The sequence below is a fragment of the Sturnira hondurensis genome, unplaced genomic scaffold (genome assembly GCF_014824575.4).
Source record: "Sturnira hondurensis isolate 20B ecotype Veracruz unplaced genomic scaffold, ASM1482457v3 Scaffold0008761, whole genome shotgun sequence".
Classification (NCBI taxonomy): Eukaryota; Metazoa; Chordata; class Mammalia; order Chiroptera; family Phyllostomidae; genus Sturnira; species Sturnira hondurensis.
In genome coordinates this window covers 5,527,191-5,543,007 of record NW_028081392.1, presented here as the reverse complement: position 1 = coordinate 5,543,007, position 15,817 = coordinate 5,527,191, and the positions used below count along the sequence as shown (strand labels likewise).

General features: G+C 42.7%; 1 protein-coding gene across 2 annotated transcripts in view; it reads right to left on the bottom strand.

Moving 5' to 3' along the window:
* LRMDA (leucine rich melanocyte differentiation associated) overlaps positions 1 to 15,817 on the bottom strand; it is a 1,160,480-nt gene that overhangs the window by 506,124 nt on the left and 638,539 nt on the right. For both annotated transcript variants that reach the window (XM_037055995.1, XM_037055996.1), the window contains exon 5: positions 13,871 to 13,988. In XM_037055995.1, coding sequence (XP_036911890.1) covers positions 13,871 to 13,988 — 118 coding nt within the window. The remainder of the gene's footprint in view (positions 1 to 13,870; positions 13,989 to 15,817) is intronic.

Genomic DNA, 15,817 nt, shown 5'->3' with positions numbered 1-15,817 from the left:
ATCACTGTTAGAGGGGGCCTGCCGATTGTGTCTAAATGCATTTTTTATTAAAGGTTTCTTTCAAAGCAGTTGCTTCTCTTTACTGAGCATCTACTATGTGCTAGACACTGTGTCAGATGCCCTGCATGCATTTGTTTCTTATTGTCACAATAAATCGACATGGCAGGGATTATTGCTCCATGAAACAGACTGGAAAAATTACAGAAATGGAGTGACTTGCCCAAGGTCACACTCCTTTAAGTTGTAGAGAAGGATTAGACCCTAAATCTCTGGACTTCTTGTCCAGGACTCTCAGAAACATTATTCCGCCTGTCCAACACACTCAGGGGGGCTTAGCGTGAACTGCTCTTGCACAGGGGTTGTAATTAGTTGTCTGGCCCCTGTTGCTTGCAGGGTAAACAACGTCTGATAAACCCACAATGCTGTAAGTATTTATAACACTGCAACCCAGCTGCCAACTGTCTAACCATTTTAATAAAAAGCTATTTTCTAAGGTTTATGTTTTATTGCGTGTATAACTCCCTTATTGGTTAGCATTTTGGAGTTGTGGAAAAGGTTATGAATTTAGAAACTGGCTGCATTCATATCATATTTAAAACTTAATGCTATTTTATTAAAGACATATGGGCCTCCAAAGTACACATATTAAATGTCATGTAAGAAGAGTAGCAGTTTAAATCATGGTCAAATTCATTTTTGACGTGACTCCGGAGGCTTCCCAAGATCTGAACTATTTCTTTGTAAATCTGGCAGTTTAACCACACTCATAAATCACTTTCAAAGCATATTATTTCTTAATTTTACTGCATTAGAGAGCGTTTGGCCTACACAGTGAACTGTTTGTAGCAGTTATGTGAACAAAGTTGCACATTTAGCCATATAATGTGCAAAAGAAGAGGGGAGGAGATGCAAAGAAGGAAAGCTTTTCATTCTTTAGTCTGCTTTACTTACCCTACCCATTTTTACCTCAGCGAGAGCAATTCATAGCATTCAGATTAGGCCTCTGTAATCTCAAAGTGCATAAGTCACAAACTGGTACTGAGAGTTTTCTCTACACAAGGAAGAAAAACATGATTTGTAGCTTAATCTTTCCCCCAAACATCCCATGACTAAAAATTAGAATGAGTGTAGAAATTACTTTTTTAAATAATGATACTGAACTAAAAGTTTTCAAAAAAAAAATGTAGCTTCATGCACTATAGCTCTCGGTTCTCTTTTAATTATCCACAGATCCAATATCTCAACCTTGGGTTTTCAAAGCCCTTCTACTGATGAGATAATGTTCTTTGGATGTGTATAACCAGCCCCAAGATTTCACGCCCCGGTTTTCTCCATTCTACCCAGGGGCAAAAGCGAGCTGACTACAGTGACAAATTCCAGGATCTAAACATCAGCCTCAATTTCCAGATTCACCAAGGGAGTTGGAGGAGGATTAAGAGAGTTGAGTCCAAGGTCACCCAAATGAAAGGGCTTAGGGGCCTATTTCTGCACCAGGCATCTTTTTCCCAACACGGGCCCCATGTGGACACGTCTCTGCTCCACTGCAGTTCACTGGGGCTGTTGCACTGAGGTCCACTGGTTCCCACCAGTGACTATGGACACTCCTCTGACCCCCACAGCACACCAACTTTTCTTGCACCTCCGTTTTACCCTGCCTGCCCCCTTCCACCATTACCACAAGGACAAACTAGCCTTGTGCATTGTCTGGGGAGACACCCGAACTCAGGGGCCCCAGTTTTCCCAGGATGAACAGGAGGCTTTCTTTCCCTTCCCATATTTCTCTCTTTTATGTGTTTTACTCTCATGCAGAAATGCTTAGACGCTTAGTAAAAGGCTTAGAAACATTTCATTGAAGTATAAAACTCAGTTAAACTACCAGGAGTATAAGGGCAATACCTGCTTCTTGCACTGAGTTATATCCCTCCAATATTTGTGTATTAAAGCCCTAACCTCCTCCTCCTTTCCATTCTCTCTCTCTCTGTCTCTGTCTCTGTCTCTCTCTCTCGCCATGTGAGGACACAGCAAGAAGGTAGCCATCTGCAAGCTGGGAAAGAGAGCTCTCACCAGAACCGACCATCTGACCATGCTGGTACCATGATCTGGAATTCTAGTCTCCAGAACTATGAGAAAATAAATTTCTTTTATTTATACCACCCAGTCTATGGTCTTCTGTTATAGCAGCCCTGTCTAACACACCTCCATTTCAAGCCAAAATTACTTTCCCCATGTTCACCCACACAAACCAATGACACAACAATGCCACAAAACAGAGAGTTTTTAAATTACACAGCTAAGGGCACTAGCTGGCCCCAATTCTACATACTGTGAACGATGTTAGCTCTTTATACATACTATCTCATTTAATCCTCACAAGAAATGTAAAGGGAGACATTATTCTCCCAGTATTGACAATGAAGAAATGAAGGCTAAAGACAGAAATTCAGCTTTTACTACAAACCTAAATGTAACCTGACACTTGGAGTGGAGCGGACCCTTAAATGGAGCAGCAGATCTGACAACAGCTTAGGAACAAAGTAAGAATCATAGGTTTTCCGTGGAATCCCACAGCCACAATAAATCCAGGCTTCAACCCTTCCCAGAAGAGCAGTTGGAGGCAACTCCTTGAATCGTGTCAAAAACAAAAGTGAAGGTTGGGTGGTGGGAGAAATGAATAAAAATGGGCCAAATAAAACATGAGAGAGAGATCCCTAAGCCAGATAGCTCTGTAACAATGCAAAATGCCAACAAAAACAACAACAAAAAAGCGACTCATTTCTAAATTTCACTCATGAGTTAAATGTGTCACAAAATAGAAGCCCCACTTAAAACTCCTCAGTTCAAAAAAGAAAAAGAAATATAGGAACTGGCACAGTTAATGCCCCTTTTTTGTTATAAAATCTTATATTACAAAATCATTAGCATGTAATCCTCTAACATAACAATATCACATGAAAGCACACTAATGTGACATTTTAGGGGAAATGTTCAAATTAAAACTATAAATTAGTACACTGGGAATATAAGACAGAAAACTGTACTTGAACAAGAATTACATTTTCAAATAATAAATAAATAAATAAATAGTACACCCATAGTATTTCCCTACCAACCACATTCAAGTACACATTACTTCTGCATACACACACACACACACACACACGGGACACACACGTGTGTGTGTGTGTGCATGTGTGTGTAGTCTTTGAAGCCTAGACAGGAGCATTAGCTTGCTATCGAAAAGAAACAATGAATTCTAATTCAGGTAATACAGCTCAAAATCTACTGCCATATTTTAAAATTCACATAAAAATAAAGTTATCCTAAAGCGTCCTTGGTGTAAAGGGCGAGTGTATTGCTATCACTGAAAATAGCATGGAACTTAGATAAATTAGCAGCAAAGGAAGCCCCAGTTACAAAGCATCTGTGTATTATTGATGGTACCCTGTCTGTTAACCTAAGATACTCCACCGTAAGAAGCAGAAAAGCAAATAAACAAGCTAATTGCATCACTACCCTTTAGAGACCCCAACGGCAGACCTGCTCTGTCATGCTTGTGAAACACTACTTTGCTTGGTCAGAGAGACAATGATAAAGCCTCTGGTGTAGGAGCAGATACGTAGTGACCACGGGTAGACAATACAAGGGATAGGCAAAAACGTACTTCCTAGAATGTTGTAACCAGCTCTCTCTCACCAGATCCAATAGACACCTGGCAGCTCAGATATCCTTGGAGTTCTTGGCAGAAAGAAACAAGCTTGCTGGAGAAACAGGCAGGAAGCACTGGGAATGTGTCATAACTCTCTGCCTTATAATACAAAACACCTTCTTTCTACTTCTCAAGGAAATATTTGGGACAAAGCTAAAGGTAACTTTATTTTTTAAATTTTTTTTAAAGATTTTATTTATTTATCTTTAGAGGGGAAAGGAAGGAGAGAAGGAGAGAAATATCAATGTATGGTTGCTCCTTGTGAGTCCCCCACTGGGAACTGGCCTGCAACCCAGGCATGTGCCCTGACTGGGAATTGAACCTCGATCCCTTGGTTCGCAGGCCCGTGCTCAATCCACTGAGCTACGCCAGCCAGGGCTAAAGGTAACTTTAAAATGAGATGAAGTGCTCCTCTAACCTTCTCCTCTGAGCCTACTCTGTGCAGGAAGGAAGTGCCATTACTGGAGCTTGGACTAACAGCTACCTGTGTGTACCTGCTTGGCACTCCCCTGGACGGTACCCTGAAATTAGCCACATTCAGACAACAGACCAAGTCTCTATTTCATTCAAACTTTTTTTGAAGACTTTTACCTCCATTCAAGTTGGATGACTTAATATTATCCTACAATGTTATCCTATCTACTTCTTTGTTTCTTAGGCTTTTGGGAACAATGAAAAGAATAAGTGTCCGATATTAGCAACATCCCTTTCATCGCGGAGTTTACATGAGTTTTCTTTAATAGCTTCTTAAAGTTCACTCTTCTTGTCTGTTGTTATAGGCTAAATTGTATCCCACGCCCCCAAAATTCACATATTTGAGCCCTGACCCCTAGTATTTCAAAATACAATTATGTTTAAAGACAAGGCCTTTGAAGAGGGGACTGAGCCAAAATGAAGTCACTGGATGGGTCCTAATCTAGTGTGGCTAGTGTCCTTATAAAATAAGGAAGTCTCGACACATAAAGAGATAGTAACTATGTGCTGACACACAAAGATGACCATGTGAGGACACAGAAAGAAGGTGGCCATCTGCAAGCCAAAGAAAGAAGCCTCAGAAGAAACCAATCCTGCCAATACTTTGCCTTGGACCTCTTGCCTCCATAAATAGCACAAGATGAATTTCTGTTGTTTAAGAAACCCAGTCTGTGATATTCCATTAAGGCAGCCCTTGCAAACTAGGACACCTGCTATTAGTTGCCGGCAGTTTGGAAATAACCAGAACTCTAGAGCAGAAACTGGGGCCATGCCATCTTCCTTTGCTCCTTGTCCATTAGCCACAAAATTGCAAGGAATATTAACATGTAATCAAAGTGAGCTTCAGAACAAGTTTCCTGAATTTTTCCTTAGCGAGTCATCCATCCTACACGTTCCCTCTTCCAGGGCGCCTATCATTCCAACAGTTCAGTTCCTACCATTGGGTATGTCTATGGGCCCAAAAGGGACTTCCTAAGCCAGGTGGAGCTTTATGAAGCCACAAAGTTCAGAAGGATAGAGAGTAAGGCCCTGGTCTAACCGAGGGCTGGGAACATTGGTACTTTCATGACCCTCCCTTCTCTCAGACCTCCATTGCTGGAATTTTTTGAGTTCCTAGACAAGTCTTTCCAATCCACCCCTCATCCCTGGCCTGGAATCACCAGCTGTAAAGCAAAGAATTAGCATAAGCTGAGGACAAGTGGAATAAAGCATGCTGAGGATAAGGTGTAGTTCAAGTTCACTAATACATCTGCCTAGAGCAGCTCCCTGCCCAGCCCTGAAGCTGAACATGTAATTTAGGATCATGTTAGTTGTAAAAATAGGTAACTTTAAATCAACACCCTAACTTTATCCTGTGAGAACTCACTTTCTTAAAGAAGCATCTTTATTTTTCTCTCCTCTTCTCTTCCCTTTCAAGCTTAATTTTTAAAAATAGTAATCACAAACGTAAATTGCAAAAGCAAAATACCAAAACTATCTTCTAAAGTAGATCAAGAAAAGGTCAAGTTGGAAATATACAGATTATAGATATATTTGGCTATTAAGGCTTCATCCTAGTTGTTACCAGAGATCACATGAATGAGGACTTTTCATGGCCCACTTAAGAAGACTTAAGATTCCCTCCTTAAAACTCAGGCAACTGACACCATAGGGAAAAGGACATTTTGGTTCAGAACACATCAAGGGACTTTTTAGAATATCATGTACTCATCACCAGGTGAGTTGCTATTGGATCTCTCACAGCCAATGGCTTTCCCCATGATCTTTGACCTCTGTGGCTACCCGAGCACCAACACTGGCCTGGGTGTTCTGAATGCTGAATAGCCTCAGGCCAGCAGCTGCCTCTGCACAGATTTCCAAATACCTGCCGTGCTATTCAGACACCCAGGGATCTAACGCAAACCTACCCACACTGTCCTCTCACTTCAAACCCTGCCAAGTTTCCTCCTCATCCTCACATAAAATCACAAACTTAGCCTAACAGACAGAACCCTTCTCAGCCTGGCTTCTCCAATTCTCTGCGCAGCTCATGCATTGCACCAAAGTGGGTTTGGGGAGCGATCAAAGGACAAGGTCAACATTGAAATGACAAAGTTACCTTTGGCACCCTCCCATGATTTGGTCTTCCTGCTCTTCTACTCCTGCCTCCCATCAGATCCTTGTGCCCACTTAATGCAATGTAAGGGATAAGGGGACACATCGTGAGCTTTCAGACCTAAATAGACCTAAGGAAGAGTCTGATTTCACATTGCTCGGCAGTTTTAGGTGATGTTTGGAAGTTCTCGGATCATCAGTTTCCTGATTTGTAGGTTCAAGTTCAAGAAGAAATTTAGAGATGACATTTTTAAGTTGCTTGTCCAGTATCTAGTACACACTAGACATTTAATACATGCTAGTTGTTGTTTCTACTCACATGTCAGAAAAGTTTCACTGCACGTAATAATGCACCTGAGGCCAGCCTTGTGATCCTAGTTAGTTAAGCATGCAGGAAGCCTACAGAAGTTGGTGTTGTGACACCCAATACTACCCCTAACTTAACTAAAACCCAGATTGTGTCCTAGTTAGGAGATCTGAATCAAGTGGCCAGGGAAGGACCAGAGAGAATGTGTGGATGGATGGCTTATGTCTTAGTCAGGTATCTGTAATAACACTATTCCTCCAAATCGTAATGGATTATAACAAGTATTTATTTATTGTGCAGAAGTCTGTGCTTGGGCAGGGTAGTTCTGCTCCAGCTTCAGACTTCAGGTCAAGTTCAGGTCTGGTCAGTGTGAGTCTCATGTTGTTTTCATAGCAAGTGGCAGACATGCAAGAGAGTGAGTGAAAACACATGGTACCTCATAAGGTCTTGGCCCAGAACTGGCATGCTGTCACTTCCACTCACATCCCGTTGGCCAAAGCATCATGGCCAAGGCCAAAGTCAATGGGATGGAGAAGTGTATTCCTCCCTTAGAGGGGAGCCATGGAAAGAGCAGAAAAAAATAACACTTTTAGACAAATAACAAAATCTACCACACTTCTCCCAATGTTTTATATTCCAGAGTATTGAGGAAATATCTAGGAAGACTTACCTACTTCCCCCCAAATTACCACTTCCTTCCATGATCCTCTAGGCATGTGTCTATCCAAATGGCTTTGGGCAACAGTGAACATGCTGCAGGAAAAATGTGGAGCTGGGCCTTTGGGATATAATAAAAGCCAATGATTGCAACAGAGATACCACAATACCTCACCAGGCATTGGGCTTGGTGAAGAATGAGACCCAGTATGTGCTCAAAACCTGTCAGGCCCCGGGGACTTCTGGGAGTGGCTCTGAGAGGCTGCACCACCAGCAGCCACCACTGTTTCACTTTCCTCCCCTCTTCGGTGGGTTTCCATTCTCTTTCCATAGGGCTTTGCCAGGGCACTGGAGACACAACTTTCATACAACAGTCTATCGCTATTTCGGAGGGATGCAATCCAAGTGTAAAACCATGGAAAGCTACCCAAACTGCCTCCAAAGAGCAATACTTAAAGCATTTACTTGAGACATGGGGTACCAGGGTGCTACAAATGCAGAAATACAAAACCCTGAAGGGATTCTCCCTCAAATGAATGTGGCAAACTGTGAAATTAGTAGGAACAATGAAAAGCAAACAAACTGCAAATTTTTGGCTCCTGGAGTAGTTTCTAAACATACCACCTAAGCATCTTCCAAAAACAAAATTAATTAAAAAATGTTTTCCCTTAAAAATTTACTATAAAGTAACTGAAAATAGAAGTCTCTAGAAAAGAAACATTTATGTGAAAACAGAAGTACAAAATATGAACATATTCAGGTAGTTAGAAATATCCAGAAAATTGAATGTGTTTTTTATTTTTTAATACTCATGTGAGCATATGTTTATCGATTTGAGAGAAAGAGGGAGAAACAGCAAGAAAGAGCAAGACAGACAGACAGACAGACAAAACATACACACAGACAGACATCGATGTGAGAGAAACATTGATTGGTTGCCTTCCATATGTGCTTGACCAGGGATCAAAGCTGCAACCTTGGTATGTGCCCTGAGCAGGGATGGAACCTGTAATTCTTTGGTATATGGAATGACACTCCAACCAACTGAGCCACCTGGCCAGGGCTCAAGTGACATTTTTAGTTTTCTTTGAAATGTTTGGCACAGTAGAGAGCTTTCAATATATATATATATATATATATATATATATATATTGGCTTATTGTCTAATTAGCCACGTGTACATGTGGTTTACAATGTTTATTTACAGACATACCCTGGCTGTAGATAAAATATATAGTCTTGAAAATATTAAGCGTAGAATGAATGTTAGTAACTGCAATCAATCTAGATAACCTTTCTGATAACCTTATACATGTTTGCAATAGGCTAGAGAAAGCTAACAGAGGATAGGAGAGGCATAGACACTGTAGTTTAGAACAAGGGAACATCCGGGGGAAAATTACATGGGGCACAAAAAACAGCTAAGCAAACCAAACAAGCCACCAGGCTGTTCTCCTTTATGGTAAGACCCAAAAAATAAAAAAATAGAAAAATAACAGCTAAGAGAGGGAAAAGTCTCATTTTAACTGTACACATACTTATGGAGCACCCCAAAATGTTTTCTACAAAAGCTAAAGCCCTCATCTGAGCAGGTGGAGTCTGAGAGAAGGACTTGGAGAACAAGCCGAGCAGCGACCGGAGCGTGCAGCCCAGGCTGCACCCTCACTTCCCCAGCAATGGGCGGATGAAGGAGCCAGGCCCAGGGATCACAGCAGCCTCAGCTTTGCCATCATAAAAAATGACAGATAAATCCTTTCAGAAAACAAATATCTCAGAATCTCTCTTTTCTGATATCTCTTTTCTCTTTCTTTTCAGATCTTTTCTGATCTCTCAACACCCAGATTCAAATTATTACAACTTCCTTAAGGCAAAGGTCCCTTTCTGCTTTTCCAGAGGACCCTATTTAGGCAACAAAAAAAGGACCATCTTTTGTGATTCATCTTCCAGTCTGTTATGTTCATGGTTTATCTTTTTAATATGCTTTTAAAAGATTTTATGTATGTATTTTTAGAGAAAGAAGAATGGACGGGGAAAGAGAGGTAGAGAAACATTGATCTGAGAAAGAAACACTGATCTGAGGGAAACATCAGTCGGTTTCCTCTTGCACATGCCCCCTAGCCAGGGTCCAAACCCACAACCCAGGCACGTGACACATGCCCAGACCAGGAATCAAACTGGAGACCCTTCACCTTGTAGGTGACGCCCAACCAACTGAGCCACCATGGTCAGGGCCAGAGTTTATTATTTTGAGGGGTATTGGCTGAACCTCTGCCACAGACCAGGCACTGGAGATATGAGAGTGGGAAAGCAAAGTTCCTGTCCTCATGGAGCTGACAGACCAACAGATGAACACTGCCTTCCTGTTGCTTCCAAAATGTGGACATAGGCGAAAAAAACTAAAGTTACCCAGGGAAGTTAGGGTCCATCTCCAAATGTCAAGACCAGGACTGTGTAGTGTAGTGATCTCTGGACCAAAGTAACTTTCAACTTTCACTTTAAGGAGAGTAGAAAAGATTTATGGAAGGCACAAGTATTTGGAAGTTTATTCCTTTAACATAACATATTTCCCTCCCTCTCTTCCTATCACTTACAAACAAACACATACACTATACCCCTTTCCTCCAACTACCCAAAGATACACACACAGATAAGTAAACTATGAAAAACTACACAAATACACAAGCTACACATGATAGGAAACCCAGGCATGTCTGCATAAAGACTTGATGACTGATTTTTAAGAACCTACCTGCACTCACAAACATACCTATTTCCATATCTACCCTCTAAGAGAATGACCATCATTACAAACAAAAATACACATATTAAAACACTTTCTAATATAGGCTGTGATTCTCAGTGTAGCTGCCCCAGTAGAGACTCTCCCCCATTGCTGCTTCTGACCATTGCTTCTATCAAATACTTGGTAGCCAACTTCGTATATGTGCCTGTAAACAAGGGGGCTCAGCTTTAAATAATTATGTCACAGAAATGACAACTGTGCTCTTTGCCAGAACAGGGATGAATAATTACAAAGCCAGGACATAATTAAGCAATTCTGACTGTCGGATTCTTGAACTGTCTCTCTTATGTGCAGGGCTGGCGTGTCTGCCACACAAGCCCTCCTGGACAGTCCTCTGCACTGCTTTGATCTATGTTCCCTGGTGCAGAGAGGGGGGTCATGGTCTGGTCATTACAGAAGTCTTTTATTGGGGGAGGGGCCTCAGCCTTTGCTGCATCCAGCTTGGTACTCTCTGCATGGACAACGGTATGATTTAGTGGCCAATATTTGACAAAGATATATATTTTCTTCATAATTCCAGGAAATGAGCAAAGCCTAGCTATTGTAAGTCCATTAACAATGCACACATACACACACAAACACGAGTCTAGAAGAGTCCATTGTGGCCATAGGTATCACTCTCTCCCTAATGAATGACAGCATCTTTTTGTAGGACAAGCAGACCTCAGACAGAAGGCACCTGTTAAACAATACAAGCCAAAAGGCAGCAATGAAAGAGAACTGTGTCATCATGAGAGAAAGCGAGAGAGAACCTGAGCTCAAGCACCAGAGTTCCCAGGTACCAAATCAAACCTCTGGGAAATAGGGTTTTATTAGATATTGGAGGATTTTGCATTTGCATCAGCCAAGAACACCCACACTGCCCATTCCCTACCTCCAAGGCAAGGGCTGTGATTGGAGAGGCATTTTCCATTCTCCCAAATACTTTATGTCAGGAATAAAATGAAAACAGCTCCCCAAATCACAGCCTCCTTGATCATCCATCAGGGCCTTCTGCTGAATAAGCACAACAGGCCGTTGCTGCCTTGGAAAGGATAGAAGCCAACTTGAGATTCTGATGCTGTTATGAAAAATAGGTCTTCACCCAGTGTGCTCAGCACAGTGTTGGCAATTCACGGGGAGGAAATTGCTCTCCACTTAGGAGCTGATCCAGGCATACACAAACCTCCCAGAACATATATATGTATATATACACAGAGATGGAAAGCATATATACACACCTGCATAGGAACAAACATATGTCTGTATATACTGTGAGCAGGCAAGAACTGGCTTTTTTTAACCTCAATTTATTAATTCAGCAAGGATCTCATTTAGCCTCTCTCTATCTGCAAGAAAAGTACAAGGGAGTATTTCTGAAAACAGATGAAAGGGAATTGCCTGCCATTGTTGAGAGGCATACAGTTTGATATGAGACCAGGAACACAAAGGAATCCTCTGGCGCACTCAAAGGATCATGGCAAAAATAGACTACTTCACTGGAAGCCCATACTGCTGGGTTCTGGTCCCAGTCCACCTCACAGGACTCTGGAGCCTAAGAAAATGCCAGCCTCTCCCAGCTCCTTCACCCTTAAATGAGATCTCATACCAGGTGATTACTGAGGTTCATTCCAGTTTGGAACTCATGGGACTCCACAAAAGCACAACCACCAAGGGTCCCCATACTCTGTCGGAGTACTTCTGTTTCTCCTCAAATAATTAATAGATATTTCTAAAGCTCAACACAGTTAGTAAAGATGTTAGAGTCAACCACACAAACATGAGATACTTCCTTCATTGATCAGAAACTAATTTAGAGCTTTGAAGAGTGTTTCTGCTAAAATTTCTAATGACTCAGAGAACCAGCTACTACCAGGCTTGAAGGAGCCATTCCCATTTGCTTTCAAAGACAGGGGAGGATTTCAGACCCTCATCACCTCCTTCCTTTGCCACCACCTCTGCCCCAACAAAACAGTCCTACTTCTGTTGTCTTCATTTAGACCGTCCTACAAGGTTTGGTTTGAACAGAGAGATGCATGAGGAAAAGGTCTAGCTCACTGGCTCTGCGGTCAGACATGCAGGTAAAGTTCCAGCACTTACAAGCCTGGCGACTCAGGTGGCCCAATTAACATCTCTAGGCCTGAGTTACTTCATCTGTGGAATAAGCCAATGCTCCTTGTTTCTACATTACTGGGTCATGTGAGGATTCACAAATCCGTATACAAGGAAACTCAGAACAACGGTAGGCACATAAAAAGCACCCACTCCAATACAGGATTTGGTATCCCCTCAGCCTTCCAGGGACAGCATGGAGCTGCCCATGTCAAAGACAGTGACGGCAGAAGAAACACCGAAACAGTCTATAAACTGCCTGCATACACGAAGGTGACAAATGCAGGATGGACAGGAACCTAAAGTATGATACACAGCTCATTTGTCGTGCTTTGTTTGGTTTGGTGATGCAGCTGTCTCTGGAATCTTTTAAGAAAAAAAAAAAACAAAGGAGGCCAAGAAATAAATTATTTCATCTGGACAAAATTACAAAAGCTGAAATAACTGAAGGCAGTCATAAGAATATGTTCAATTTGGCCTCGATAAGGAAAACTGTTAACACTTTAATAGCTACTAAATGAAATCACTCAATTAATTTCCCACATGCTGAAACAGGTAACCATATATTTATCTGCCAGAATTATGGCCTCCATATTGCATATTTCCACAACTGCCAGCAATTGTATTCAGCATAATGGGAAATAAGCTGCACCTCATGGATTCAGGTAAAGAAAGTAGCCTGAGGTCTGCTGCCTGCTGAGCAACTTGATGGAAGACATTTCCTTTTTCTGTTGTGGTTCTGTGTTTTTTTTTTTTTTCTCTTTCCTTCTTAATCATTTCCAATGCATGTGCAGAACACTGTAAGCCAATAGATGCGAAAAACCATAGATCTCCAGGATTTCTGGACCAGTGTTTCCAACACACAAGCTAGGATCCCACAGGGAATGACCATGTTGCTCCACAGAGCCCCAGGCAGTGACACATCTCCAAAGGGGTCATTGAGGGTCACCAAGTCCATTCCCCAGCCTTGGGCTTCACTGAAGGACCCCAACTCCCCCTAATAAGATAGTTGTTCATACCCTTAAAAATCTCCCTTGTGTCTGAAAATCAAGTCTCCCCTGCCTCATCAATGCTGTCATTAAGATGATACCATGGTCACTTCCACAGCCTTAGTGTGGACTCAGCTGGTCAGTAAACATCATTGCCATGAACTCTACAGAGCTACATGGAGAGAGCACACACTAGTGCCAGATCACATTGTCCGAAAAATCACCTTCCTGCTACTGAGATCTCCGAGAGCTACTGGGTTCTCACCTGTGGACCCCAGAAAATCACTCTTCCATGGCTCCTCTTTGGTCTCAGGAAAGAAGGGCCTCCTGTGAGGAGCTAGAGGAGTCCTAGCTGCCTCAGAAAGAGTAAGGGCCCAATGCTTTGCTCTTTCTCCTTTCTCAGCTCCAGACCTGCAGAGGCTCCAGCTTGTAAACAAACCATCTTCTAGAAAGAGGCCTGAAATCCCACCTGACCCCGGAACATCACCATTAGGGTATGTATGGTGCTACTTTATTGGTAAAAGGGCCACCTGGCTGAAATCACCCTACAAATGAGATCCTCTTAGTCTGGGGAGACCCCATTTATACCTAGCCTATTTCTTGTTTGGCTAACAGCATATCCGGGGACGAAACGTGGTGTGAGGTCCTTACTGCATTCTACCCACATAGGAGCACATCCTCCACACTCACAGAGAAACCAGTGAGGTGAGGCATAAATCCCTGAGAACACCAGGAAGTAGGCAGCTTACCTTGGGCTTCACTACCTTCATGAACGCCCCTCTGACTGAAGCTTCCTCTCGTTCTTGTCTGGTTACTTTCCGGGCATCCAAAAACTTCAAGTTGGGCAGCTTGTGCAGAACAAAGTACCTGGAAGAGAATAGGTAGAGACAAGACAGGAAGGTTGGGGTGACCACCATGCAATTGGTCTGGTACTCAGGAATGTAGTTCAGTTGGTGTCCTCACCTGAACTATAAGCTTCGTGAAGATGGGAACAATTTTTTTGTGCTCACCCTTGTGTTCTCTTGGAAAGTAGCATTAGGATTAACTCACAAAAATAACAATTCAATTCTAGACCAGTTCAGTTGCCTAAATGTTTCTTGAGCACCTACTATGTGCCATGCCCTAGGTATATGTACAGAGTTGATAACAACATGGTCCCTGCACTGAAAGGAGCTTTCATTGTAACTGAGATGATCGACTCACACGGAGAAATTAGAAATCAGCACGGCTAAGTACCAACAGTGCAGTTATGCGGTAGTTTTGAGAGCACAGAGAAAGGGGACCTAATATTGCTCCCTAAATAACTAGAAACTAGTAGCTGGAGGAGGAGGAGGAGCAGGAAATTTCAAGTAGCCTTCAGGGAAACAGACCCTAAAGCAACCCTGAGCATTAGCTTTTTCTCAGTGCAAATGTTCCTTGGGGCAATCAGTGTGCCTCCCTTCTCTGTGGACCCCTGGGTTCCCAGGCCAGCTCCCACAGCTGTAGGGCAGCCTCACATCACCACATGACGTCCATATGCTCATCCCGGTAAAAGACTTAGCTGACCACTCAAGTGCCAGGCACAACAACTTAGAGGCCTGAGAGGTTATGGCCAGCCATGACCTCTAGATTAGTCATTTTTTTAAAGTCAAAATACTCTAAAATTCTTTGGAGGTATACTTTTCCTCCCCAGAACTGCACACCCCAACAGCTGAGGTCCTGGAAACTGGGCAACTTCCTACTTCCTCCCTGGCCTCAGTCTACTACCTTTTTTTCCTATTTCTCCCCTGAGCCTCTCCCTTTCCTCTCTAAATGCCTTCTGACCTTATCCAAAATCATAAAAATTTCCACACAGAGCCCCAATGACCTTTCTATCTTCCAGGAGAACTCCCAGTGGCCTCAGTCAATGTCAGAGAAAACTTCCGTCTTCTGCTTGTAGCGGCAAAGGCTTGGTGACAACAGATTCTTTGAAATAAAGACGTGTGCAGACAGAAACAGTATGTCAGGAGTGACGCTCCAAGGAGGAAAGACACCCACTAAGTGTAGGGTGGGAAAAGATGAATATTCAGGTGGAGAAAACAGCAGTATTACAAAATCAGCCAATGTTTAATGATGGAATGAAAGATGTCTTCATGGCGCTGGCAGGAACCATGATGACAACAGACAGCACATTGTCATTTTGCCCCACTTTGGATCACAGCCCTGAAATCAAAGGAAAGAGAGAGAGGCGCTGGCTTTTAAGCTAGTTGAGATTTTTAGATGACAGGGCTTCTGCATTCAGAGCACTCTTCTCGCACAATTAAAGAAATAGCCCACGAGACAGGCTGTCAGTCACCTTGATACCAGGGGTGGCTTGACTCCCACCCTGGCGGCCAGCCTGGATTGTCCAGGTGGTTGCTGCTCAGAAAGCCTTACCCCAATGTTGGGTCTGAGACTCAGCCCAGGGTCTAAAGTTCACCCCTTAGAGATGCTGTCTTACACAAACTCATAACATTTATTCACCCAACAAACACATCTATGAGCAGTCACCACCTGCCAGGAACGGTGCCAGATGCGGGGAATAGGATGATGCACATGTCAGATAAGGTCTCTGCTCTCAGGGAGCTTCTGTACTAGTACAGTGGTTCTCAAACTCAAGTGGTTGCCAACATCCCCTTGAGGGCTTATTGAAACACAGACAGCAGGGCACCACCCCCAGAGTTTCAGATTCACTGCAT